Here is a 27,978-nt window from a genome sequence, read left to right as displayed (position 1 = left end):
AATTTCACAAATTTGATTAGCGTACGATTTTACAATTCAATTAGTGCATAATAGAAGTTATTCATAAGTAGTTTCCTCGAACTACCTACATTTTACCCACTTACATCATTCGTCACAATAAAGCTGACAACGATTGCAAGTGTTTCGATACCTTTAATTTGCGCGTTGCGTTGCTAGATTATTATTATTTATATTAACTTTATTTTAAAAGTAATAAGATGACGACTGATCCAGCTAAGTCGATTCCTGCATTTTACGCTGGACAAAGTATACTTTTAACAGGTGCAACAGGATTTCTGGGTAAGGTGTTTATCGAAAAAGTGTTACGATCTTGTCCAGTTGTTCGCGAAATATTTCTGTTGATGCGTCCGAAAAAGGGATTAAGTGTTAATGAAAGGCTCGAAAAAATATTAAATTTACCGGTAAGTTAGAAAAGAAACGTTTACACATTTCTTGGATTTTTTTAAATTAATAGATGTAACTCATTTAAATGTATAGTAAAAAGAATTTATTTGTAAATATACTATTGTAACATTATAACTAGAGAAAGTTAATTTCCGCAATAAAATTTTATAAATAGTTTTTATAATAAAAGATTGGAATGCAGTAAAGCAGAATATTGTCACGAATGCCATATTAAATGAATGCTATTCCATTATGTTATTATAAATTTAGTAAAAATATCTAGAAATTTTTATTATAAGAAAAACCTTTATATAAATGTTCTTTTATTTCAGTTATTTGACAAATTACGCGAAGAACGACCTTCGAATTTTGAAAAATTAGTTCCGATTTCTGGCGATGTTAGTGAGAAGGGACTAGGATTGTCAGCTGCGGACAGACAAATGTTGATTGAAAGAGTGACTATAATAATACATGGAGCAGCAAGTGTGAGATTCAATGACACTTTAAAATACGCTATATTTATCAATACTAGAGCAACGAGAGACATCTGTATTTTAGCTCAAAGTATGAAGAATATAAAGGTTAGTAATTTTTACTTAAAAAGAGTAACAGAGATTGTGCATTTGTATTCATAAATAATCCATTGCATTACATGATATATTTTAGGTGATGTCCTTGCGCAACAATTTATATTTAAATCATAAATTTTCTCTCAAATATTTATTATGGCATATTTTTGAGTTTAATAATAATAATTTAAACAGAATAAATTTAAAAATACATATAATTTGTAAATAAATTTCTCTTACTTCTTATAAAGGCATTAGTGTATATCAGTACAGCATTCACACACGTGAATAATCCATTCATTGAAGAAAAAGCGTATCCACCTATAGCTGATTGGCAGAAAATGATAGATATGGCCGAGTCATTGGATAACCATACTTTAAATATTTTTACAGCTAAGTAAGCTATAAATGATAATCGTGTTTATAAATTTTATATAGTTAAATGTACTAGAATAATTTGTTTTCTTGGCATTATTATTTTATTTATATCGTATTTTTTTTTAAATAATATTTATGTACTAAATTTTGTATACTCTTGAATTTATGTATAGATGTTTGGATTATGTACCCAACACCTATATTTTTTCGAAAAATCTAGCAGAGAGCGTAATACAGGAATATTCTTCCTCTTTGCCTTGCGCGATTGTAAGACCTTCCATGGGTACGTATAGCCTTTCTTTGATTGTTAGAAATAAATTTTAGCTCCAGTGCGTTACTCTCGAATATGCCCAATTTATTTTTTATTTTTATTATTTTATTTTATTCTAAAATAAAAAATATATAAGGCTCTCGTGATTAAATCAAGTAAAGGGAAAGAGGCAATAAGAGCCGGCGCGGTAAATAGGGCGCAGTTGTATATATTCTTCTAACCGTCAATACATAAAAATTCGCGAACGTTTCGACCATTTTTTGTGGTCATCTTCAGCGTAATGTGTACGTAGTCACAGGAACAAATTTAAACATTAAAAAATATACTATAACGCGGTCATGAGGCTAAATTACATTGTATATATACTCGCACGCTCCTTCTATCAGTTTTGCAGTCAGTCAGGTGTGTGTGTGTGTGCTACGATGCAGGCAAGCATTTTTATGTATTGACGGTTAGAAGAATATGTACAACTGCGCCCTATTTACCACGCCGGCTCTTATTGCCTCTTTCCCTTTACTTGATTTATTTTATTCTGCTTTATAAATTATTTGTACAAATAAGATATAATTTTTTGTAAACATGATTAATATTTATTTTTGTATTTATATAATATAATTGTTCAAACATATCTTTTCAAACATCAAACATGTTTTTACTTGTAATAAACAAATAAATAGATTGACGATTTTTCTGATAAAAAGTTAGTTTGTAAATGTTAGTAAATAAAAAATTAGATGTAATAAAAATTGAAGATGTATGTTATATAGAGCTTTCCTTTATCATTTCGATTGGCATGTATGTAGGCAAGAAATAATTTAATTACTATATGTAGATATAGATATATAGATATACAGATATAGACATATTACCAGAATTTATTAATAGCCAGTATAATTTAATCTACAAAATTTATGTGATATCAAATCTCATTATCAACTTTAGTGACATCATCGATAAAAGAACCAGTGCTAGGATGGCTAGATAACATTTATGGTCCAATAGGACTTTATATTGGTGGCGGAAAAGGTATAATACGAGTAGGGTGTTTAAGTAAATACGTTCATGAAAATGTAATACCAGTAGATATTGTCGTGAAAGCTACGCTAGTCGTATCTTGGAAACTTGGATTGACCAGGTATGACCATCAATATACTTTTGCATGCTTTCAATACACTTTCCTTATTAAATTATAAATGCGAAAGCTTTCTTTCTTTACTTAAAACTAGCTCAATCCATGTTTACTACATAGCCGTATGCATTTTCTTCAATTTATTTATTAAATCTAAGGAGTGCCTAGACGAGTCTAAGCAGATGCCTGCATTACGCTACATTCGGTAGTCGAATATAATTGTTCAATGATATAACTTTTATAGTATATCTATAATAAAATCTTTGATTTTTACTTACAGCTTTCTCAGTCAAATATTTGCTACATGTTTTCCACGAATATAGAAAACGTGATAATTAAGAGCTAGGCGCGGTAAATGATGCGCAAAGGTTTTATTTATATTTTTATTTTACGTATTTTCCAACTTTGACTGCGCGCTGACTAAATTGTCAGACTTGCAACACAGCTCCGGTTCGATTAGTAAAATCCCTCCCTCCCCCCTAAATCATTTCAATCTAAATAATTTAAATAACTAAAGAAATCATTGCGAAAAATATTATCTCAGCCAGGGTTCGAATAAAATATGTGAAAATTTTTAAATAAAACTTTCGCGCAATATTTACCGCGCCTGGCTCTTAATTAGCCTGTTTTCTATATTCGTGGATTTCCAATGAAGCATATATACTTCGAATTTTGCTATGTTTTCTTTACTTTGCATTAAAGAGGTTGCACTTTATACATATATTAAATGCTTATTCTTGGATAAATTTATTTATGACTTTCTTTGTATAATAATACTAAAAATATATAAATAATTTAATAAGAGTTTCTTTTATCATACTATAATATAAAACCCGACTGTTTGTTTGTCTGTCCGCGAACTACTCATTCGTTAATGGACCGAATCTCAAAGAATTGTATATGAAGTAGGGGTAGAATTTTCCGGGGATTGCCATGATGTGTATAATTTTTCGTTACCGATCTTTTTGGAAACCGGTTCCGAAATTTTTCCAATTTTTCGGAAAATAATTGACCGAATCTTAAAGAATTATATATGAAATAGGGGTAGAAAGAACTAAAGAATGTAATAGAATTAGAAAAATTGCTAATAAAAAACGAGTTTCCGATTTTTGTTTTAAAAAATGTACGTGATTGCTCTAATTTCCGTAATATGCTCAATTCGAAATATGATGTTAAATAATTAATATTTTTTTATGATATTTTATATATCACACAACTTAAAATTTGGCAAATATTTACCTTATTTCTGAAACTTACTGCAAATTTCTCGAAACATTGTTAAATAATAAATTAATTATCCTTTGTTATTCACTTGTAATTTGTAATTTTGTTTATTATTAGTTTTTCTGCAGATTCCACCTTATTTGTTTTAAATTGTATAAATGAGAAACGTACAACATTCCAATATGATACAGATATATTATTCAGTCTTAAGTATGAATTGCCTTTGGAAGGAAATATCTGGACTCCTAATACGCTGTTCACCGACAATCTGATTCTGTTCTATATATTAACGATATTCCTGCATATGCTGCCAGCTATATTAATAGATTTGGTTTTAAAATTTTTTGGGCGTCAACCAATGTGAGTTTTAAATTAAATATTTAACTAACAAACGCAAATTATTCCTGAATATATATATATTTGATAGAATCGGCAAGATTGAATTAATTCCTCAAATTACAATAATATACTTTTTTGGTAAGAAAATACTTTTTATCATAAATTTATTATCACTTTGCGTGTGTATCTTTCTTTATATCTCTTTATCTAGCTTTTCTTTGTATTTATTTAAGGAAAACATTCATACAATAATATAATTTTTATATAATAATACATCTATAAAAATACATATTCGTTGCAAAAATTTATTTTCAAAGTACATTTGCGGATTTTCTATAGTAGTAATATATAGTTAATTAAAGCTATATGTCGTTGTAACTAAACTTTAACCGTTTCGTATTAATGAGTAACATCCAAATTAGGCTAGTACGACTGCAAAGAAAACTGTATGTAGCCAATTGTGCTATGAGTTACTTTTCATGCAATGAATGGAAATTCAGTAATACAAATAAGTTGGCTCTGATGTCCTCGATACCACCCGATAACAGGGACATGTTTTCTTTTGATTATTCTGATTGCGATTGGAGGGAGTACATAAAGTAAATGTATATTTTTTATTCTATATAATATTTACAATAAAGATAATTTAAGGCTAATAAATGTTTATTTTACGATATGAAGGAATAGTATAATTGGCGCCAAAACATTTCTTCTTCACGAAGACATGAATCGATTGGATGCAGCTAGATCGCACAGTAAAAGGTATAAATATATTACTGTGCTATTACTGTACTTGTATCATTTATACATATTTATGTGGCATTTAAAAATCGACTATTAGATAACATGTAATAACAATAGAATTTAAACGTACTTTTTGAAACTAGCGGATGAAACAAACCTAGTGTTTAAAAAAGTAACTACATGATTTATAGTTACAATTTTGGCAATCACATCTCAAATAAATATGTCGGAAATTTCGAATCTCAATACAAATTTTATATTTAATTTGATATCTCAGTAATAAAGTAAACCATTGTAAATAATTATTTATAAAAATATAAATCATAAATTTCGTATTGCTGTCAATATGTATTGTATAATGTTAATAATTCAGATAATGTCAAGGAATAAGAAGAGATTATCGATATAAGTACTTCGAAAGATATTAATTAAGAAGATTAAATAGAATTTATTTCATTCTCTGTTTAAGAAACATAATTGATATAATTGAGATACAAGTATGTATAATGTATTAATTGCATTTATTCTGTTTTTAGGGTGTATCTATTCGTCACAGTGGTGGAAACTATCGTCTCTATTGGTATACTGCGAATGATATATAAGTGGATCTACTCTTTCGCATTATAAAATAGATGATTTATCCATATAATTATATATATATATTAGCTTTTTATGTGCTGGTTGTAGTATAATTACTGATTTTCTCAGCAAAAAAGTGCTTATTAAAAAGTTGGTGCGATTATATAATGTAATACATAATGTATATGTACATGTATATAATGAGGCAGAAACATTTTTACTGATACATACAATCAAAGAGAAGACTGGACATCAATGATAAAAAAGTGTAAAAGAAAATAAGATACAAGGATAATGAATAATAAAATTGAAATAAGAGAAAATATACATATATGTTCGTGTAAAAAAAGAAAATAATTATTAAAAATTTATCAACTTTTAAGTATAGGAAAAATGTATACGTGAAATTTTACTAGAAAAGTTTAAATTATTACATACACATTTTGTTTAGCTATGATATACTATTGTAAATATTTTTAAGAAATAAATTCATTAATTATGAGTATAAACAGATACCTACTAATTTCTGAAACTTTATTAGTTTAGATTATATGCAGGATGCATTATATTTTTTCTCACTATACAGAGTGTTCCAGGTTAGGTCAATAAAACATCAGGGTCTTATAGGAAATTGAGTTTGGAACAAAAAAGTTCCTATAAACATAGGTCCGGAAACGCTTCCTTAAAAAATTTACTTAAAAAAAAGGGATAATACAAAAATTACATTAACCCTTCTGTCAATGCATAATTTTTCACCTTTCCATCAATGTATGGGTACCCACTGTGTGTTTTCGACATCGCACACTGCGACAATTTCTTTATAGCAGCTGCTGGGCATCGAATTTAGAGGTTTTCCGACTACCTTGCGTTTCGTTTTTTTCAGTGGAGAAAATCACTTCCGACAGGTACGGTCTGCGCGCGCTCTAACAATAAGTATTGACTAAAGACGTATGAATCGGCCTGACTGGCAATAATTTTATCGTCGTGACGATTCGACCATTGATTTTGGCCCGATTAATCGTCAAGACGGTTATAATCTTTGATACTTATATATATAAGCATCTTATTTTTAAATAATTTAAATTAAATTATTAAATTTATTGCGAAAAATATTACCTCAGCCAGGGTTCGAACCTGGAACCTCCTTCATTCCGTGAAGGTGTCGTACCAATTCGACAACTGAGGCGAAATTGGTTTTAATAAATATACACCTATTAATTGCTCGTAATTTGGCCGTTTCTATTATTCAGCTATTGCTTTATCGAGCGAAATCGAACACTTATTTGATAAAATTATTGCCAGTCCGGCCGATTCATACGTCTTTAGTTATTATTTCGTACTGGCGAATTACAATTGCATTGAATTTGATAATAAGTATTGAGTTAGCAGCGAATATGAACGGACGTATTTTATGCAGTTAAGATTATTTAATATCTTCTTTATTAATTAATTTTTTATTAGTCATCCAAATTTTCACGCTTAGATGGAAGAGTTATCGAGGAATTGTTATAGTTATTTAACTATTTACACGTTGTCTGCATAATAACAAAAAGTCAAAATAAATACCCCGTACCCATACATTGAATGGCGAACTATTCGAATTCACGGCGACTACAAAAGTAAAATTGTCCAAAAAAAGTAAAATTGGTATTAAGATAAAATCTACTGAAAATTGTTTCTTATTACATCAAGAATGGGGATCTGAAGCGTCACAAAACAATTTGCGAATTAAAAACAAAAATTTGTGACATTTAAGTCGCTTTGCGTACCCAGGTAGGTACTCCTTCACAGAAGGCTTAATAAAAAGACAATTTTACTAAAAGTAAAAGAAAAATAATGTTTAACCAAATTATCAAATATGTTCAAAATGATGTCCCTGTTTGCTAATGCATTTTTTGCATCTACGCAATATTGACTTATTGCATCGTGCCATAATTTTCTAGCGAAGCGCTTTTCGACCTATGTTTTAGGAACTTTTTTGTTCCAAATTCAATTTCCTATAAGACCCTGAAGTTTCATTGACCTGACCCGAAAGACTTTGTACTTATAGTAAGATAGACGTATATTATTACACATACATATATTCCTTGCTCTTTTAACCTTACACCGTATGATAATCATTTCCTGTTTAAAATTCAAAAACAGATTTGGTTGGCTTACGGTCACAATTCAACTCGTGCGTAAAAGAAGTTATTTGTAGACAGATATATAAACATTTTCTCGCGAACTCTGCTTACATTTTATTCACCTACATTAATCGGTATAACAAAGCTGACAACGATTCCATTCGCAGTCATATTATTGAAAAAAAAAACACATATGACTGTATTCGAATTTTATATTTTTTGTAATGTAATTTTATCAGTTTGACTAAACAGGTTCTGATGAAGACTATAAGTAAGTCGAAACGCGTAAACAAAATTGTTATTTCCACTATTAAAAATTGGTCGTAAAATTAGACCTGATTATTTAGCTTTGTTTTTATCAAGCATATGTATTTGTCCTTTTATGAACTATGTATTATTATTATAAAAACTTTTTAAACAAGAGAAAATTTAAAAAGGATGTAATTTTTTAAAATAAATTATTCTTTATCTATTAAAGGCATTAATTTAAAAGATGTATATTAATACAGTATTTACACAGGTGAATAAAGTTATAGGGAAACAGCATCCCTATCTGTAGGTGATAGGTAGAAGATGATCGAAATAACCGAGTTGTTGGATGAACATACTTTAAATTCTTCTACGTAAGTAAGTGACATATAGTATAACTTATAAATTCCTGGCATACAACTTGTAATTACTCTTTGTCTTTGTTTTTGTCAAACAATTTACAAATTGATTTCTTTTTTTGACACAATCTAGTGTTTTCTTTTAAAATTTAATATCCGTATTGTTCCTGCTTTAAATAAAGGAAGATGGATTTGTGCTTCGGTTTCTAGCGCTCATCATCGCAGAACCAAATCACTTTTTTCGTCATTAGTTTCTTTAACATTTTTCAAAACATATGACATTTCTTCTCTATGGGTATATTGGGTATCTCCTTTCTCTACGTAGCATTTCCATCAATATATTATAGTTGCTGCAAACCCAGACAACACGTATGTCTCAAATCGGGAGATATGACGTCTTAAAGACAAACTGAAATTTGAAATAAGAGAATTAACATATTTGCATGAATCATCTGTAACATTTTGCTTTGTTGCAAAGATTCTGGACAGTTCTATGAATATTAAATCTTTAATAATTTTTTGCAATTAAATTATTTGTTTTATTCTGGCTAATTATACTTTATACTAAAACAGCCGCAACATTTCCGTAATTTATATTCGTGATAGTAATATCATGATTATATCAAACATGTACATCATACGCGCCAGTATGACAAACTGTTATATATTATTTTATATTTTATATCGAGCACTAAACATGTTTATCCGCCTTAAATCAACGTGAGCCGCAAGAAAAAACCAATGCGATTGTTACCTTCAGCTCTACAAGAATATATAGCTTGTTTACAATTTTTTTATCATTTCATGTATACATATATTGTACAATTTTATTATCAATTGAAATCTGAAATTTTATTCTCTCTCTCTCTCTCTCTCTCTCTCTCTCTCTCTCTCTCTCTCTCTCTCTCTTTCTATATTTCTTTTCCTGTTTAATTCTATAATGTTATATTTAAATTTTTATAAACAATCTGCTTTGTTCATAATTATAATTATTATAAGTGTTATTATAAAGTACATTGCATTATATTTTTTTTAACTGCTACATGTGTAGTGAAGCAGTAGTACATTGTTTGCTCTTTCAACATTACACTGCACAATAGTCATTTCCTGTTTAAACACAGGCAATTTCACAAATTTATTGGCGTACGATTTTACAATTCAATTAGTGCATAATAGAAGTTATTCATAAGTAGTTTCCTCGAACTATGCTTACATTTTATTCACCTACATTAATCGGTATAACAAAGCTAACAACGATTCCAAGTGTTTCAATATCTTCCTTTTGCACGTTCCGTTGCTAGATTATTATTATTTATATTAACTTTATTTTAAAAGTAATAAGATGACAACTGATCCAGCCAAGTCGATTCCTGCGTTTTACGCTGGACAAAGTATATTTCTAACAGGTGCAACAGGATTTCTGGGTAAGGTGTTTATCGAAAAAGTGTTACGATCTTGTCCAGATGTTTGCGAAATATTTATGTTGATGCGTCCGAAAAAGGGATTAAGTGTTAACGAAAGGCTCGAAAAAATATTAAATTTACAGGTAAGTGAGAAGAGAAACTTACAATTACGCATTCTTTGAAGATATCTAAAATTACGATGTTGTACCTGTGTACCATATTTAAATGTATAGTAGAAAGAATTTTTTTTGGTAAATACTATTTCAACGTGTCTAATTACTAAAGAGAGTTATTTTTAACAATACGATTTTATAAGTAGTTTATAATAAGAGATTGATATACAGGTGTAAAGCAAAATGTTGTCGCAAATGTCACTAAACATTTTATTCTGTTATTATAAACTTATTAAAAATATCTTTGAATTTTTTATTATAAAAAAGATCTTTTTGTAAATTGTAATATTCTTCTATTTCAGTTATTTGACAAATTGCGCAAAGAACGACCTTCTAATTTCGAGAAATTAGTTCCGATTTCTGGCGATGTTAGTGAAAAGGGACTAGGTTTGTCGACTGTGGACAGACAAATACTAGTTGAAAGAGTGACTATAGTAATTCATGCAGCGGCGAGTGTGAGATTTAATGACACTTTAAAATACGCCATATTTGTCAATACTAGAGCAACGAGAGATATCTGTATTTTAGCCCAAAGTATGAAAAATTTAAAAGTAAGTATTTTCTTATATTTAAAAAGAGTAACAGAGATTGTGCATTTGTATTCGAAAATAATCCATTGCATTACATGATATATATTTTAGATAATGTCCTTGCGCAAAAACTCATATCTTAATCACAAATCTTTTCCCAAATACTTATTATGTCGTAATATATCTAAAATTTAGTAACAATTTAAATAGAATACGTTTGAAAGAATATATACATGATTGGAATATCATAAAATGTCCCCTACCAGTATTTATAGTATAAATTAAATATATATTGTTAATATACAAACTGTTATATACTGCTTTCATATACTAGAAAGTTTAAAAAAATCCTCTTTTTTGTCAAAGGCATTAGTGTATGTCGGTACAGCATTCGCACACGTGAATAATCCATTTATTGAAGAAAAAGTGTACCCGCCTATAGCTGATTGGCGGAAGATGATAGAGATTGCAGAGTCATTGGATGAGCATACTTTAAACATTTTTTCAGCCAAGTAAGCTATAAATTAGAAATCGTGGTTATAAATTTTTTATAGTAATGCATGTTAGAATAATTTGTATTTTTTGTATTATCTTTTTATTTACATTTTTAATGATATTCAATTTTGTATTTAATTTTGTATAAACATGGATTTACGTATAGGTGTTTGGATTGCGCACCCAACACGTATATTTTTTCGAAAAATTTAGCAGAGAGTGTAATACAAGATTATTCTTCCTTGTTACCTTGCGCGATTGTGAGACCTCCTATTGGTATGTGGCCTTTCTTTAATTGTGAAAAATAAATTTTATCTTTAATGCGTAACTGTCGAATATGCCCAACATTTTTTACATTTTTTATTTTATTTTATACTACTTTATAAAATATTTATACGGATAAGATATAATTTTTTATGAAGATGATTATGTATATTCGTTTATGTAATGTTATGTAATATAATTAATCAAATATGTCTTTTCAAACATCAAACAAGTTTTTACTTGTAATAAACAAATAAATAGCTCAAAGTTTTTTATGAAAAATAAGATTATAATAAAAGTTGAAAATGTATACTAGTATACATATAGAGCCTGCCTGAGATTTCGTCATTTCGGTTGATATGTATGTGTCAAATACGTGGCAAATAATAATTTAATCATTTTACTATATGTATATATAGATATAGATGTGAACATATTACCAGAATTTATTAATAGCCAGAATAATTTAATCTACAAAATTTATGTGATATCAAATCTCATTATCAACTTTAGTGACATCATCGATAAAAGAACCAGTGCCAGGATGGATAGATAACATTTATGGTCCAATGGGACTTTATATTGGTGGCGGAAAAGGTATAATACGAGTAGGGTGTTTAAATAAATACGTTCGTGAAAATGCAATACCAGTAGATATTGTCGTCAGAGCTATGTTAGTCGTATCGTGGAAGCTTGAATTGGCCAGGTATGACCATCGATATACTTTCGCATGCTTTCAATACACTTTCCTTATTAAATTATAAATGTGAAAGCTTTTTCTCTTTACTTAACTCATCATTACTTAAAGCTCAATCCATGTTTACTACATAGTCGTAGGCGTTTTCTTCAATTTATTTATTAAATCTAAGGAGGAGTCAGCTCTTCAGATCTTAGTCGAGTCTAAGCAGATTTCTACATTATACTATATTCGGTAGTTGAATACATTGTTTAATGATATAACTTTTATAGTATTTCTATAATAAAATCTTCGATTTTTACTTAAAATTTTCTCAGTCAAATATTTGCTATGTTTTCTTTACTTTGCATTAAAGTAGTTGCACTTTATACATAGGGGAGACCGGGGCGGAGTCGTCACTACAATTATCTCGAAATCTAATGTCTTTATAAATTTTGTAATCAAGGGTTCACTCTTTACAACGGTATACCACATTTTACTAAAATTATTTATTTTGTTGTTAAAAATCGGCATCGAAAAAATAGTGACGACTTCGCCCCGGTCTCCCCTATATTAAATGCTTATTCTTGGATACATTTATCTATGACTTTTCTTTGTATAAAATAATACTAACAATTTTTAAATAATTTAATATCAGTTTTTTTATTTATTTATACTTTCGAAATATGCTTAATTCGAAACATGATGTTAAATAACTAATATTTTTTAATAATATTTTGTATATCACACAACTTAAAATGCAAATAGTTACCTAATTTTTGAAACTTAATGCAAATTTTACGATACTTTGTTTAAATAACAAATTGATTATCCTTTATGTTATTTATTGATAAATTTATAATTTTGTTTATTATTAGCTTTTCTGCAGATTCCAACTTACTTGTTTTAAACTGTATAAGTGAAAAATATACAACATACCAATATGATATAAAAATGTTATTTGGTGTTCTAAATGAAGTGCCTTTTGAAGATACTGTCTGGATTCCTAATACAATATTGACCGATAATTATATTGTGTTCTATATATTAACGATATTATTGCATATACTGCCAGCTATATTAATAGATCTGGTTTTAAAATTCTCTGGACGTCCACCAATGTAAGTCTTAATTAATATATTTAACTAGTAAAAGAAAATTATTCTAAATATATATTTGATAGAATCGGCAAGATTTGAATATTCCGCAAATTACAATAATATACTACTTTTTTATTAAAAAATATTTTTTATTATAAAATTATCACTTTTTCTATCTATTCATCTAGCTCTTCTTTTTATTTTATTTAAAAAGAGCATTTATATCATAACATAATTTTTATATAACAATATATAATTTAGATATAATTTAAAGAAATACATACTCTTTAAAAAATCTATTTTCAAATAATATTTTCGGATTTTGAATCTATAAATATAGTCAGTTAAAGCTATATCGTTGTAACTAAATCTTAACCATTTCGTGTTAATGAGTAACATGCAAATTAGGTTATTACGACTGATGAAAAAACTGTACGTGGCCAATCGTGCTGTGAGTTACTTTTCGTTCCATGAATGGAAATTCAGTAATACAAATAAGTTGGCTCTGATGTCCTCGATACCACCTGATAACAGGGATATGTTTTCTTTTGATGATTCCTACGTTGATATTAGAGAATTTTGCAAGTAAATATATTATATTTTTTATTCTATATAATATTTACAATAAAGATAATTTAAGGCTAATAAATGTTTATTTTACGATATGAAGGAATAGTATAATTGGCGTCAAAAGATTTATCCTTCATGAAGACCTGAATCGATTGGATGTAGCTAGATTACACAGTAAAAGGTATAAATATATTACTGTATTTGGTATTATTTATGTATATTGTGACATTTAAAAATCGACTATTAAATAACATGTAATAACAATAGAATTTAAACTTTTTGAAACTAGAGGATGAAACAAACTTAGTGTTAAAAAAAATAACTACATAATTTATAGTTACAATTTTGGCAATCACATCTCAAATAAATATGTTGGAAATTTCGAACCTTGATTACAAATTTTATATTTAATTTGTTATCTCAGTGATAGAACAAGTGATAGAATTGTGAATAATTACTTATAAAATTATTAATCATAAATTTCATGTTGCTAACGATATGTATTATGTACAATGTAAATAATTCAGATAATGTCAAGGAATAAGAAGAGATTATCGATATAAGAACTTCGATACATATTAATTAAGAAGATTAATTAGAATTTTTTTATTTCCCTGTTTAAGAAACATAATTGACGTAATTGAGATATTAGTATGTATAATGTATTAATTGCATTTATTCTTTCAGAGTGTATCTGTTTGTCACAGTGGTGGAAACCATCATCTCTATTGGTATACTGTGGATAATGTTTAAGTGGATCTACTCTTACGCATTATAAAATAGGTGATTTATCCGTATGCATAACAAACTGAAGTTTATGACTGTCAAATATATATAATAGCTTATAGAGGAAAATAATTATTTAATCAAAGATATTTCTCTTTATAGTATCTTATTGTATCTTTATAACGGAACTATTTTAGAATTTAAACATTATGTCATATATATGTATATTTAGAAGGTCTCAAATAAAGTGCACGGATTTGCATGTATAGAAATCGTATATGTTTTTAAATTATACGACAGAAACTTGCAATTATGCACATTTGTCTATAACACTATCGTAATTATTTATAAAAGAAACTAAGCTCACGATATAGGATGCAGATTAATATATAAATATGAAAAGACTTGCTCCCTAAAATTTTAAGAATATTATTATCATTGGATTTATATAATTCTACGTCATTTCCTGTTTACAGTTCTTGTTAGACGTTTTCACAGTTTCGCCGTCACAGATGATTATGCTGTGCTGTGATTTTTACGATTTGTATCTTATGGATAAAAATTATTGGTTTCCTCACCAAACAAACTGCTCATTAAAAAGTGGATCCGATTTTGTGTGTGTGTGTGTGTGTGTATATGTAAATCCATATATATATAATGTAGCAGAAATATTTTTACTATGATAAACACAACCAAAGAGGAGACTGAACATCAACGGTAAAAAAGTTTAAAAATTATTTTGGATGAGACTAGATAAAACTAAAAAGGAACGAACATATACAATATGTTTTTTGTAAAAAGCAAATGGTTATTAATAAGGGTCAACTTATAAGTATAACGCATATGTATACATAAAATTTTACTAGGAAAGTTTAAATTATTACACACACAATTCGTTTAGTGATGACTATTGGAAATACTTTTATATATAAGAGATGGGCTTCCTTTCACCTCCCTCTCTCTCCCCTTCTCCCACTTTCTCTCCCTCGCTCCTTCCCACCCTCTCTCTCTCTCTCTCTCTCTCTCTCTCTCTCTCTCTCTCTCTCTCTCTGCTTTTTCCCTCCCTCCCTCCCTCCCTCCCTCCCTCCCTCCCTCTCTCTCTCTCTCTCTCTCTCTCTCTCTCTCTCTCTCTCTCTCTCTCTCTCTCTCTCTCTCTCTCTCTCTCTCTCTCTCTCTCTCTCTCTCCTTCCTTCTCTCCTTCTCTACCTTTCAACTTTCCATCTCCTCCTTCTCTTCTTTCCTCTCTTTTTTTTCAATTCTCTTATTTAATTTAATAGTATTATATTTAAATATTTACTAGCAATCTGCGCTGCAAATAGTTATGATTACTATAATTGTTATTATATAAATGTATTATATCTTCACATTATTGCCATATATTGTGAAGCAGACGCATATTATTGCATATATTTCATATGTTTGCACTTTCAACCTTACACTGCAGATATATATACAAGCATATCTGCATATCCTGTTTATCGAAGCACATATATAATCCCACAAGTTTGATTGACGGTTATAAAACGATTATAATTCATTTCGTGTGTAAGCAGCAGTCGTAAGCCCGTGTAAGAAGTTATAAACATTTATTCTTTACTTACATCGACAAAAGAAAAGTGACAACGATTTCAAGTGTTTCTATACCTTAGTTTTGTGTTGAGCTGCTAGATCATTATTATTTATGTTAACTTTGTTATAATAGTAATAAAATAAAATAAATAATACAGTAACGAACAAGATGACAGTTGATTTAGCCAAATCGATTCCTGCATTTTACGCCGGACAAAGTATACTTTTGACAGGTTCGACAGGATTTCTGGGTAAAGTGTATATTGAAAAAGTATTGCGATCTTGTCCAGATGTTCGTGAAATATTTCTGTTGATGCGTCCGAAGAAAGAATTAAGTATAAATCAAAGACTGGAAAAAATATTAGATTTACCGGTAAGTTATATGTAGAAAGTGAAACTTTTTGTAACGACGCATTTTCACAGTATTTGTAAGATTTTTAAAATACATATTTTATTATATTTAAATGTTTAATGAAAATAATGTTTTTTCGTAAATGTCAGTGTCATTGCAATTGCACAAATGTCATCACTAAAGAAAGTTGTTTTCAATAACAATAACATAATATATAATAAATAATATATAATAAAATATTGGAATATATTTAAAGTAAAATGTTATTGCAAATATGTTATTAACCATTTTACTCTAATATTGTACATTTATTAAAAATATGTTTAGAATTATTACTGTAATGAAAACGTTTTTATAAATTATAATATATCTGTTTAGTTATATGAAAAACTACGCAATGAGCGAGCTTCTAATTTCGAGAAATTAATTCCGATTTTTGGCGATGTTAGTGAGAAAGGATTAGGTTTGTCGGCTGCGGACAGGCAAACGTTGATTGAAAGAGTGACTATAATAATACATGCAGCGGCGAGTGTAAGATTTAATAACAGTTTAAAATATGCTATACTTTCCAACACTAGAGCAACAAGAGACATTTGTATTTTAGCTCAAAGTATGAAGAATTTAAAAGTAAGTAATTTTTACTTAAAAAAAAATAACAGAGAATGTAAATTTGTATTCATGTATAATTTTACGTAATTCATTGCATTACGTGATACATTTTATGTATAATGTTTTGCGCACAACGTTACATATCTCAATCATAAATTTTCTCCCAAATACTTATTATGGCGTATTTTTAAGTTTAATAACAGTTTAAACAGAATAAATTTGGAAGAATGTAAACATGATTGAAATATCATAATGTATCAGTATCTATATAGTATAAATTAAATATATCTTGTTATTATACAAACTTTTATGTACTACAAAAATTTAAAAAAAAGATTCCTCTTTTTTATTAAAGGCATTAGTGTATGTCGGTACAGCATTCGCACACGTGAATAATCCATTTATTGAAGAAAAAGTGTACCCGCCTATAGCTGATTGGCGGAAGATGATAGATATGGCCGAGTCATTGGATGAGCATACTTTAAACATTTTTACAGCTAAGTAAGCTATAAACTAATCGCGTTTATAAATTTTATATAGTTAGGTATGTTTTTTTAACTTTTAATTTATTATTATATTATATTATTATATTTTTAAATTATATATTTGTTATTAAATAATATATTTATCTATTTAGAACTCTTTTTAGAACTATTCTTTTATTCACATATTGTACTTCTAATGATATTAAAATTTTTAATTTTGTGCACACTTGAAATTATATATAGATGTTTGGATTACGCTCCCAACACGTATATATTTTCGAAGAACCTATCGGAAAGTGTGATACAGGATTATTCTTCCTCTTTGCCTTGCGCGATCGTAAGACCTTCCATTGGTACATAGCCTTTTTTTTAATTTTTAAAAATAAATCTTAATAAGTTGTTATAGAGTATGCGGAATATTTGTATCTCCATTTTATATTACATTAGTTTTAAATATAATATTTATAACGGTAGAATATAACTTCTTGTAAAGATGATAAAGGCATTGAAAGTATAAAAAGAAAGAAAATTTCATGTATATTTTAAGTTCTAATTATTTTAAAAATACATTTACTGTTATGTTTGTATTTATGTAGTTCGTCAAATATGTCTTTTCCAACTATTTTTATTACTAAATAAATTAATATGTTTGACATTTCTTACAAGAAATTAAAGTAACCAAAAACTGAACATATGCATAGGATTCTACAACATATGTTTATATAACTCTATAACTCTTCTTTTTTCATTTCGGTTGATAATGTATGGGCAAACTTGATAATATTACTAGAATATAACAATAACGTATTAATATTAGCTTAACAAATGTATTTCATATTTTAGTGATGCCATCGCTAAAAGAACCAATGCCAGGATGGATAGATAATATTTATGGTCCAATAGGACTTTTCATTGGTGGCGGAAAAGGATTAATACGAATAGGCTGTTGTAATAAATCCGTTAACGAAGACGCAGTACCAGTAGATATTGTCATCAAAGCTATAATAGTTGTAACTTGGAAGCTAGGATTAACCACGTATGACCATCAACGTATATAAGCATGCATCTTTAACTATATTAAATTATAAATACGAAAGCTTTTTTTCTCTATTTAAAATTATATCAATTTTTACTATATACCTACTTTTTAATGATATTTCATGAAATTGCATAATTTCGGAAATTACTTTCTTATTATCTATACTTAATACAAATTATACAAAATTTTGCATAAATTGCAAACCTATTATTATTTATTTTTTAGTTTATTAATTAATACATAATTATGTTTATTATTAGCTTTACAGCAGGTTCCACACCTTTTATTTTAAACTGTACAAATCAGAAACACCTGACATATCAAGATGGTATAAAATTATTATTCAGTATCACGCGTGATGAGGTGCCTTTGGAAGGAATTGTCTGGATTCCTAATACAATATTGACCGATAATTTTATACTGTTCTATATATTAACGATATTATTGCATATTCTGCCAGCTATATTAATAGATCTGATTTTATATTTCTCAGGACGTCGACCTATGTAAGTTTTTAAATTAAATATTTATCTAGTTTAGCAAATGCAAATTATTTCTGCATGTATTTAATTTAATCAGTGAGATTCAGCTATTCCGCATACAAATAATATGTTTCGTTTTTAATAAAAAGATGTTTCTATTATAAATTAATATGGAATATCATGTTGCATATGTTATATTTCTTTGCTTTATCTATTTATCTCTTTTACATATTTAGAAGAAACTTTTATACATAGCAATATATCTATAAAAACATACATATTCTTTCTATCTATTTAATTGCACTTGCGGATTTTGAATCTACAGATTCAGTAATATAGTTGATTCCGTATCATTATAATTAAATTTTTATTTTAATGAATAACATGCAAATTAGGCTAATACGACTGCAGAGAAAACTGTACGTGGTCAATCGTGCTGTGAGTTATTTTTCGTTCCATGAATGGAAATACAGCAATACAAATAGCTTATCTTTAATATCCTCAATACCACCTGATAACAGGGATATGTTTTCTTTTGATTATTCCTACATTGATATTAGAGAATATTGCAAGTAAGTGTATTATATTTTTTTATATTCTAAACAATGTTCACAATAAAGACCCAGTCATTAAATGTTTTATCTCACAATATAAAGGAATAGTGCCATTGGTGGCAAAAAGTTTCTTCTTCACGAAGACTTAAATCGATTGGATGCAGCCAGAGCACATAGTAAAAGGTATATATTAATAGGTTATGAATAAGTTATAATTATCGTTTACTTATGTTTGCGTATTTAAAAAATCGGCTCTCATTAGATAACATATAATAGCAATGGAAATTAAACGATCGATTACTTTTTGGAAACTAACGGATGAAACGAATCTAGTGTATAAAAAAATAACTATAACTTTGGCAGTTACATTTTAGATAAATATTTGATAAATGTTTGAAATTTCAAACTTCTTATTACAAGTTTAATTTATTATCTTGGCGTTAGAGTATAAGACATTTTAAATAATTAGATTATATAGTAAAATATTGATCAAAAAATACGTATTTTGCTGTCGACGTGTATTGTATGACATAAATAATTCAGAAAACGCCTAAGAAAGAGAAAAGGTATCGTTGTAAATTCACTGATACATTTTAAATAGCAAAATAGAGTTTTATATAATTTCTTATTTAAGATGCATAATCGAAGTAACTGAACATGTATAATATATTAATTGCATTTATTCTATTTTCAGAGTGCATCTGTTCGTCACAATCGTGGAAACTGTTATCTCTACTGGCATATTGTGGATAATGTTTAAGTGGATCTACTCTTATACATTATAAAATTGCTGATTACCCATGTTTAGTGAACTACAATTTATGATAATCAAATCCATATAATGCATAGCTTTCAGAAGAAAAATAATTTTTTAGCTAAAAAATATTTTTCTTTTTATAGATACTTTATTATATATTAAAAATAACGGGGATATTTGATTATTTATCGTTAAACATTATGTGTATATGCTTAGAAAAAAATCAAATAAAGTGCAATTTGCATAGAAGTAAAATACATAAACGACAACTTACGGTTATGCACATACGTAATAAGCAACTGGCTGTAAGTAATTATATGTAATAATTGTTTGCAATACATTGTGTGTTTATAAGAAGAATTATATGAAGATCAACGTATAAAAATAAAGTATTGATATTTTTACGTTTTATTTCTTATATATTCAATTTATGAGTATAACCAATTTATGAGTATAAACAGGATGTTCGGCAAGTCATGACCAATCAAAAGGTGAAGGTAGATTGGGTCAAACTAAAAAGAAAAGTCATGTGCCATTTTGCAAAATTCTCAATAGTTATTGAATAATTAATTAAAATGTCTGAGCAAATAAGCGCATGAGAAGCAGTAGGCATGTAAAATAGCTTACTCGTTAGATTCTTTACAGGTGATAAGCATTATCTAATAACAAGAGGTGGACCATAGTTTTTCGGCGCGCGGTTGTGTCACGCGTCGCTCGTCATTGCATGACTTTATATATCTATTGTCATATCCATTTCTGCACATCATTTCCTGTTTCCTAGAGCACAAATAGTTCTAGAGCTTTGATTGGCCATAAAACGTTTATAATTATAATTCTGCATTGAGTGATGTAATGTATGTGGTTTAATGTCAAAAATAACTTCCTTCAGAATCCTTGATACCTACAATAGCGTTTAGAAAACAATTCGTTTTGTCATATACATTTACATGTAATATAATAATATATAATATATTAAAGAACTTAAAATTCCTTACAAAATGCATTGTTACAAAGAGTTTTTCTATATTTAATTTACCAATAAGTTTAATAGTTTTTCGTTAATATTTAATTCCTTTTTCGAAGGAACGCATTAACAGGAATATTTCAGTTTCACAAACATCACGCGCGATCTCAATGCCGTTTCCATAATATTTTATCTAGAAATCTTGTCGAAAATATACTTATTGTTAGTGTAGCGTAAAATGTATAGAAATCGACTGGGCCAAATCAGTTGTCATCTTATTCATTACTTTTAAAACAAAGCTAACATGAACAATTAATAATTACTCAATGCAGAAGGTAGATACTGAACATTTGGAATCGTTTTCACTTTTATCATGTCGATAGGAAGAGATAAGTAGAGTTCAAATAAACAATTATAACTAATTGTAAATTATACACGCTTATTTCCTACGTACGAATAGAATTATAATCGTTTTATAGCCAATCAAATTTCTAGAACTATCTGTGCTGTAGGAAACAGGAAATGATGTGCAGAAAATGATGTAAGATTGAAAGAGGAAGCACACAATATATGCAATAATATGCATCTACGCTTCATAATAAATGGCATTTACACATAATGCAATATAAAATATATTACATTATATCTTTTCTACATTTACGTGACTGCCATATTACGAATATTAAATTGTTGCACACGCATATTATCGCATATATTGTTTGTTTGCTCTTTCAACCTCATTACATATTTCTGCACATTATTTCCTATTTCTTAATTTATAAGTAGTTTTCAAATTTTATTCAAACTTTTCTTGCATGTTTATATCGACAGAAATAAAGTGACAACGGTTTCAAGTGTTTCAGTATCTAAATACCTGTTGCATTGTTAAGTTATTATTGTTAATATTAGCTTTGTTTTAAAAGTGATAAATAAGATGACAATTGATCCGGCCAAATCGATTCCTGCATTTTACGCTGGACAAAGTGTATTTTTGACAGGTACAACAGGATTTTTGGGTAAAGTGTTTATCGAAAAAGTATTGCGATCTTGTCCAAATGTTCGTGAAATATTCTTATTAATGCGTCCAAAAAAAGGACTAAATATTAACGAAAGGCTCGAACAAATGTTAAACTTACCAGTAAGTATATATCACATTTAAATATATAATAAAACAAGTTTTTTTTTTCAAAAACGTTATGTTAACATCATTATTAAAGAAAGTTACTTTTGACATTAACACTTTATTAATAATGCATAATAAAATATTGCATTTAGAGTAAAATGTTGTAAACGTCATTACACGTTCCTTCTAATGTAAATTTATTCAAATTATCTTAGAAATTACTGTAATTATTTTAATAAAAACGTTTTTATAATTTATAACTTCTATTTAAGTTATTTGACAAATTGCGCGAAGAACGATCTTCGAATTTCGAGAAACTAGTTCCGATTTGTGGCGATGTTAGTGAGAAGGGATTAGGTTTGTCGGCTGCGGACAGACAAATGTTGATTGAAAGAGTGTCTATAATAATACATGGAGCGGCAAGTGTGAGATTTAATGACACTTTAAAATACGCCATATTTGTCAATACTAGAGCAACGAGAGATATCTGTATTTTAGCTCAAAGCATGAAGAATGTAAAAGTAAGTAATTGAAATTGTGCACTTGTATTCACATTTATAATATACGTTACGTGATATATTTTCGCGGTCATGTTTTACGCAGCAACTCACATTTCAATCACACATTTCCTCCCAAACACTTATTATGGCGTATTTTTCAAACTTAATAATGTTTCAATCAAAATAAATTAGGAAGAATTTAGGCCTGATTGAGATATCATAAAATGTATCAATATCCAATTAATATAAATCAATTATCTGTTGCTATAATACACATTTTTTTATGCTGAAGAAAATTTAAAAAATACTTTTGTTTCAAATAAATTCTGTTAAAGGCATTAGTATATGTCAGTACAATATTCGCACATGTAAATAAGCCACTTATTGAAGAAAAGGCTTATCCACCTATAGCTGACTGGCAAAAAATGATCAAAATGGCCGAGTCGTTAGATGAGCATACTTTAAACATTTTTACAGCTAAGTAAGCTATAAATAGAAATTGTCATTACAAATTTTTGTAATTGTCATTACAATATAATAAAACAAAATTTGTCTTCTTTGAACTATTTTCTTATTTACGTCGCACTTTTATTAATACTGAAATATTTTATTATATTAATTTAATTCTGTATACACTTGAAATTATACATAGATATTTGGATTACGCTCCCAACACGTATATATTTTCGAAGAACCTAGCGGAAAGTGTGATACAGGATTATTCTTCTTCTTTGCCTTGTGCGATCGTAAGACCTCCCATTGGTACGTAACCTTTCTTTCAATTTTTAGAAATAAATCTTAACCAGTTGTTATGGAGTATGCGGAATATTTGTATTCTCCATTATTTTATGTTACATTGTTTTTAAATATAATATTTATACCGTTAGATAATAACTTCTTGTAAAGATAAAGCATTGAAAGTAAATAGAAAAAAAATTGCATGTATATTTTAGGTTCTAATATATTTTAAAAGTAGATTTACTTTTATGTTTACATTTATGTAATATAGTTCGTCAAATATATCTTTTACAACAATTTTTATTACTAAATAAATTAACATGCTTGGCGGTTTTTATAACAAAATTAAAATAAACAAAAATTTAATATATGTTTATATGGTTCTACAACTTCTCTATCCTCATTTTGATTGATAATATATGGGCAAGAAATAGTTTAATAATCTTACGGGATTTAAGTAATAATCTAGCATTAATAGACAAATATGTATCTCATATTTTAGTGGGGTCATCGGTAGAAGAGCCAATGCCGGGATGGATAGATAACGTTTATGGTCCAATAGGACTTTCCGTTGGTGGCGGGAAGGGAGTAATACGAGTAGCCTATTGTAATAAACATGTTACTGAAAATGAAGTGCCAGTAGACTTTGTCATTAATGCTATAATTGTTGTATCTTGGAACCTAGGATTAACCAGGTATGATCATCAACGTTTATATGCATGCATCTTTAACTGTATTAAGTTATATACAAATACGAAATTAAATCTAAAGAGGAATGATTTTAGTTAAATACTAAGCCTATGGTTGCAGATGTCAGTATTATGCAATATTATGCAAGATTTACAGCATGCAATTGTTCAAATATATATCTTTACTGAATGTTCCTAATAATAAGAATATCGACTTATATTTAGATTCTTTTTAATCGTATGTTTATTATATATATATTTTTAGTTTGCATTAAAAGTTTGAAAGCATATATCATTTGATGGATCTATCTAAACATTCTTCTCATGTAAAATAAAACTGGACAATTTTTAAATAATTTAATAACGGTTGTTTATGTATTTATTTTTAATTCGCCAAAACTTTTTGTACATTTTGTAAATATTTGTCTTATCTTTGAAACATAAGGTTATACGAAATTGCACATTATACGAAATTCTGTAAATTGTAATTATTATTTATTTTATTTATTTTATTTATTAATATATAATTTTTTTATTATTATTACATAGCTTTACAGCGAGTTCCACACCTTTTGTTTTGAACTGTACAATGGAGAAAAACATGACATACCAAAGTGTCGCAAAAATGTTACGTAGTGTCACAAATGAAGTTCCTCTTGAAGGAATTGTCTGGATTCCTAACACAATATTAACCGACAATTTTATTCTGTTTTATATATTAACTATATTACTGCATATTCTGCCAGCTATATTAATAGATTTTATTTTGAAATTCTTTGGACGTCGACCTATGTAAGTTTTGAATTAAATATTTAATACTAGTTTAGCAAATTTAAAATAACTAACTTTCTGCAGGTATTTAATTTAATCGGCGGTACTTACGCAAATTGAAATAAAATGCTTTCTTTTAAGTAAAGCAATTTATTTATTTGATATTAATCTGGAATTTTAATTTGCGTACTGTTTCTCTTTACCTATTTATTTTCTACATATTTCAAAAAATTTAAATATAACAACATATCTATGAAAATGTTTATGTCTTTTGTACATCTATTTTATTGTACTTGTGGATTCTAACACTGCAGTAATATGGTTAAAGCTGTGTTGTTGTAACTAAGCTGTTTCATATTTATGAATAACATACAAATTAGGCTGGTACGATTGATGAGAAAACTGTATGTGGCCAATCGTGCTTTAAGTTACTTTTCGTTCCACGAATGGAAATACAGCAATACGAATATGTTATCTCTGATATCCTTAATACCACCTGATGACCGGGATAAGTTCTTATTGGATTATTCCGACTACGATATTAGAAGCTATTTGATGTAAGTGTATTATATTTTTATTCTAAATAATGTTTAGAATAAAGACAATTTAAAGTCATTAAATGTTTTATCTTACAACATAAAGAAATAGTACGATTGGTGTCAAAAAGTATCTCCTTCACGAAGACATGAATCGATTGGATGCAGCCAAAGCACACAGGAACAGGTAAAATATATTATAAACAGCATTTATTATTATTTACACATGTTTGTAATTATGCATGGCATTTAAAAGCTTGGCTCCTATTAGATAACATGTAATCGCAATAAAAAATAAAAATCTTCTCGGAAACGAATCTAGTGTATAAAAAGTAGGTATAATATGATTTATATAGTTATAATTATGGGATCACACTTTAGATAAATATGTCGAAACCTCAAGACTTTTATTGCAAGTTTAATATATTATTTATTAATTCAGCGATAGAGTAAGATATTTGTAATAATTACTTATATTAATATTAATTGTAAATTGAATATATTATCAATGTGTATTGTGTGATGTAAATAATTTAGAAGAAAAGAGAAAAAAAGTCAATATAAGAACTTCAGTACATAATAAATATAATTTATACAATTTTCTGTTTAAAAAGACTAATCGAAATAATTATAATATGTATAATATATTAATCGCATTTATTCTATTTTTAGAATATATCTGTTCGTCACAATAGTGGAAATTTTTATCTCTATTGCTGTGCTGTGGACATTATATAAGTGGGCGTATTCTAATACATTATAAAATTGATGACTTATCCATATTGCCCGTAAAAAACTGTAATTTATGACAATTAAACACATGTGACGCATAGAAGGGAAGTAATTTTTAATGGGGGAAGATATTTTTGCCTTGATAGACTTATTGTATTTTTAAAATATCGGGAACATTACTATTAATGCCAAGTATTATGCATATTTATGTATATGGACGGCCAAATAAAGTGCGATATGCGTTGAAGTAAAATCGTATATGTTTCTAGTATATAATACAAAAAGGAGTTATATGCGCTTTTGTAACAAGTTGTCTGCAACACTATTGTAATCGTTTGTGGAAAGAACCAAGCTCGTAATATATGCAGATTAACGCATATGGAAGGATTTGTTTTTTAAACCGTCAAGAATATCATTATCATTAGATACGTCATTTCCTGTATTAGGTATATCAGTTAGACGTATATCTGTTAGACGTTTTCATGTTTCCGCTATGTACCGAAGACTGTGCTGTACTGTGACTTGTATTTTGTTTCTTGTGGATAAAAATTAAATTAATTTAATTTTGATATATATTAATTTAAGTCCGCCTTAAATAACGTTATGTCTTTTTTTATTGCTTTATTTGCCTCACTCCAACTGTAGTTAAACAAATTATTTCTTTAGGCTTTATTCATTTTACTTTGTTTATTTTATGTTGAGTTGAAACATAATAACAAACGCGGTAGATACAGATATATCCAATATATAGCATAAGCACTTTATATAATTCATTATAAATAAATGATAGGAAAAAAGTAATATTTACAATAAAGTGATATACGCCCAATAACAGCAAAGCTAAGTATACAAGTCATACGGCCAATCTCCGAGCAAACAAAGAATAGATGTCGATTTAATGTAAATTTACATTTAATGAAATTTGATACAAGTCTATACACATATATAGTGTATGATATACTATTTCGGGTAATAAATGCAATGTTCATTCATAAAACGGTTGAAATAGAGCACATGAACGATTAGGATAAGGTTGGCCAATAATTAAGGCTAGCGCCGTGGCTGTCGGACACACAGTCTGTACAATCTGCACAGTTAGTGCAGTCTGTCACAGTTCTAGCATGAGTTAATAGCCATACGTATTTGAAGAAAACGCATGTGGAAGCATTCCCCTTACCGCTAATTAAACTTTTCGTGTATTTCTCATGTGCTCCGTTAAAAATTTATACGTGAATTTGATGCCGCAAATGTGGAACGGTAACGGAGAAGATGATAAGATCTGTATCAAATATCAAATTTGTATATATTAAACACATATTTGTTACCCTATGCTACTGGGCAACTAAATCCCGGTAGGGTAGGGCAAGATGACCACGTTGCTGCATGTTTGTATTTTTGTTATTATACAAAACAAAATATACGATTAACAGGATCATGGCCGGGATTAACACATAGAGGAAGGTTGCCTCTATCATATTTGTACAGGTAATCACAAAATTAGTTGTCTGAGAAGTTACAACTTCAAAATTCTGAAATATATGCGGGCTATTTACCCCCGGTCTCCCCTATCTGTCTTTCTCTATCTATAACATTATAATATTATATTTTAATCTTTATAAACAGTATGCGTTGCAGATAGTTATAAAGAAATGCAGTGACATAAAAATATAAAAGGAAATATTAAATATAATTTATATTACATTATATCTCTACTACCATGTTATGAAGCATGTATTGTATGTTTGAGCTTTCAACGTTATTCTGCATAT

At 28.1% G+C, this 27,978-nt stretch overlaps 3 protein-coding genes across 3 annotated transcripts; all 3 read left to right on the top strand.

Moving 5' to 3' along the window:
* The first annotated feature begins 99 nt into the window (after window positions 1-99).
* LOC139772133 (uncharacterized) lies at window positions 100-16,046 on the top strand. The gene is made up of 18 exons (XM_071705545.1): window positions 100-422; window positions 738-986; window positions 1,226-1,371; window positions 1,526-1,635; window positions 2,566-2,758; window positions 4,094-4,336; window positions 4,738-4,914; window positions 4,997-5,077; window positions 5,596-5,680; window positions 9,697-9,918; window positions 10,251-10,499; window positions 10,845-10,990; window positions 11,140-11,249; window positions 11,751-11,943; window positions 12,792-13,034; window positions 13,422-13,598; window positions 13,684-13,764; window positions 14,271-16,046. Exons 1-18 carry the CDS (start codon window positions 219-221, stop codon window positions 14,359-14,361), a joined length of 3,000 nt encoding a protein of 999 aa, XP_071561646.1. The 5' UTR covers window positions 100-218; the 3' UTR covers window positions 14,362-16,046.
* A 1-nt stretch (window position 16,047) lies between these two features.
* LOC139772235 (fatty acyl-CoA reductase 1-like) lies at window positions 16,048-20,560 on the top strand. The gene is made up of 9 exons (XM_071705744.1): window positions 16,048-16,251; window positions 16,609-16,857; window positions 17,195-17,340; window positions 17,568-17,677; window positions 18,168-18,360; window positions 18,624-18,869; window positions 19,241-19,417; window positions 19,502-19,582; window positions 20,094-20,560. The coding sequence occupies exons 1-9, from the start codon at window positions 16,048-16,050 to the stop codon at window positions 20,182-20,184; spliced, it is 1,497 nt and encodes a 498-aa protein (XP_071561845.1). The 3' UTR covers window positions 20,185-20,560.
* Window positions 20,561-21,937: 1,377 nt separating this feature from the next.
* LOC139772236 (fatty acyl-CoA reductase 1-like) lies at window positions 21,938-27,641 on the top strand. The gene is made up of 9 exons (XM_071705745.1): window positions 21,938-22,258; window positions 22,516-22,764; window positions 23,079-23,224; window positions 23,396-23,505; window positions 23,984-24,176; window positions 24,720-24,962; window positions 25,322-25,498; window positions 25,584-25,664; window positions 26,150-27,641. Exons 1-9 carry the CDS (start codon window positions 22,055-22,057, stop codon window positions 26,238-26,240), a joined length of 1,494 nt encoding a protein of 497 aa, XP_071561846.1. The 5' UTR covers window positions 21,938-22,054; the 3' UTR covers window positions 26,241-27,641.
* The last annotated feature ends 337 nt before the right edge of the window (window positions 27,642-27,978 follow it).

This window comes from Temnothorax nylanderi, unplaced genomic scaffold (genome assembly GCF_030848795.1).
Source record: "Temnothorax nylanderi isolate EJ_2023f unplaced genomic scaffold, tnyl_v1.0 TNYL_tig0047_pilon, whole genome shotgun sequence".
NCBI classification, from domain to species: domain Eukaryota; kingdom Metazoa; phylum Arthropoda; class Insecta; order Hymenoptera; family Formicidae; genus Temnothorax; species Temnothorax nylanderi.
The sequence above is the reverse complement of the archived record's forward strand: the minus strand, read 5'-3'. Positions and strand labels throughout refer to the sequence as shown.

Bases quoted from the DNA above. Each gene is read 5' to 3' on its own strand.
- LOC139772133 (XM_071705545.1), top strand. From the start codon at position 219: ATGACGACTGATCCAGCTAAGTCGATTCCTGCATTTTACGCTGGACAA. The intron at 5,078-5,595 runs GTATAAATATAT...TTCTGTTTTTAG, and splicing joins GCTAGATCGCACAGTAAAAG to GGTGTATCTATTCGTCACAG. The intron at 9,919-10,250 runs GTAAGTGAGAAG...CTTCTATTTCAG, and splicing joins AAAAAATATTAAATTTACAG to TTATTTGACAAATTGCGCAA.
- LOC139772235 (XM_071705744.1), top strand. From the start codon at position 16,048: ATGACAGTTGATTTAGCCAAATCGATTCCTGCATTTTACGCCGGACAA. The intron at 16,252-16,608 runs GTAAGTTATATG...ATATCTGTTTAG, and splicing joins AAAAAATATTAGATTTACCG to TTATATGAAAAACTACGCAA. The intron at 19,583-20,093 runs GTATATATTAAT...TTCTATTTTCAG, and splicing joins GCCAGAGCACATAGTAAAAG to AGTGCATCTGTTCGTCACAA.
- LOC139772236 (XM_071705745.1), top strand. From the start codon at position 22,055: ATGACAATTGATCCGGCCAAATCGATTCCTGCATTTTACGCTGGACAA. The intron at 22,765-23,078 runs GTAAGTAATTGA...ATTCTGTTAAAG, and splicing joins AAAGCATGAAGAATGTAAAA to GCATTAGTATATGTCAGTAC. The intron at 24,963-25,321 runs GTAAGTTTTGAA...CATACAAATTAG, and splicing joins TTCTTTGGACGTCGACCTAT to GCTGGTACGATTGATGAGAA.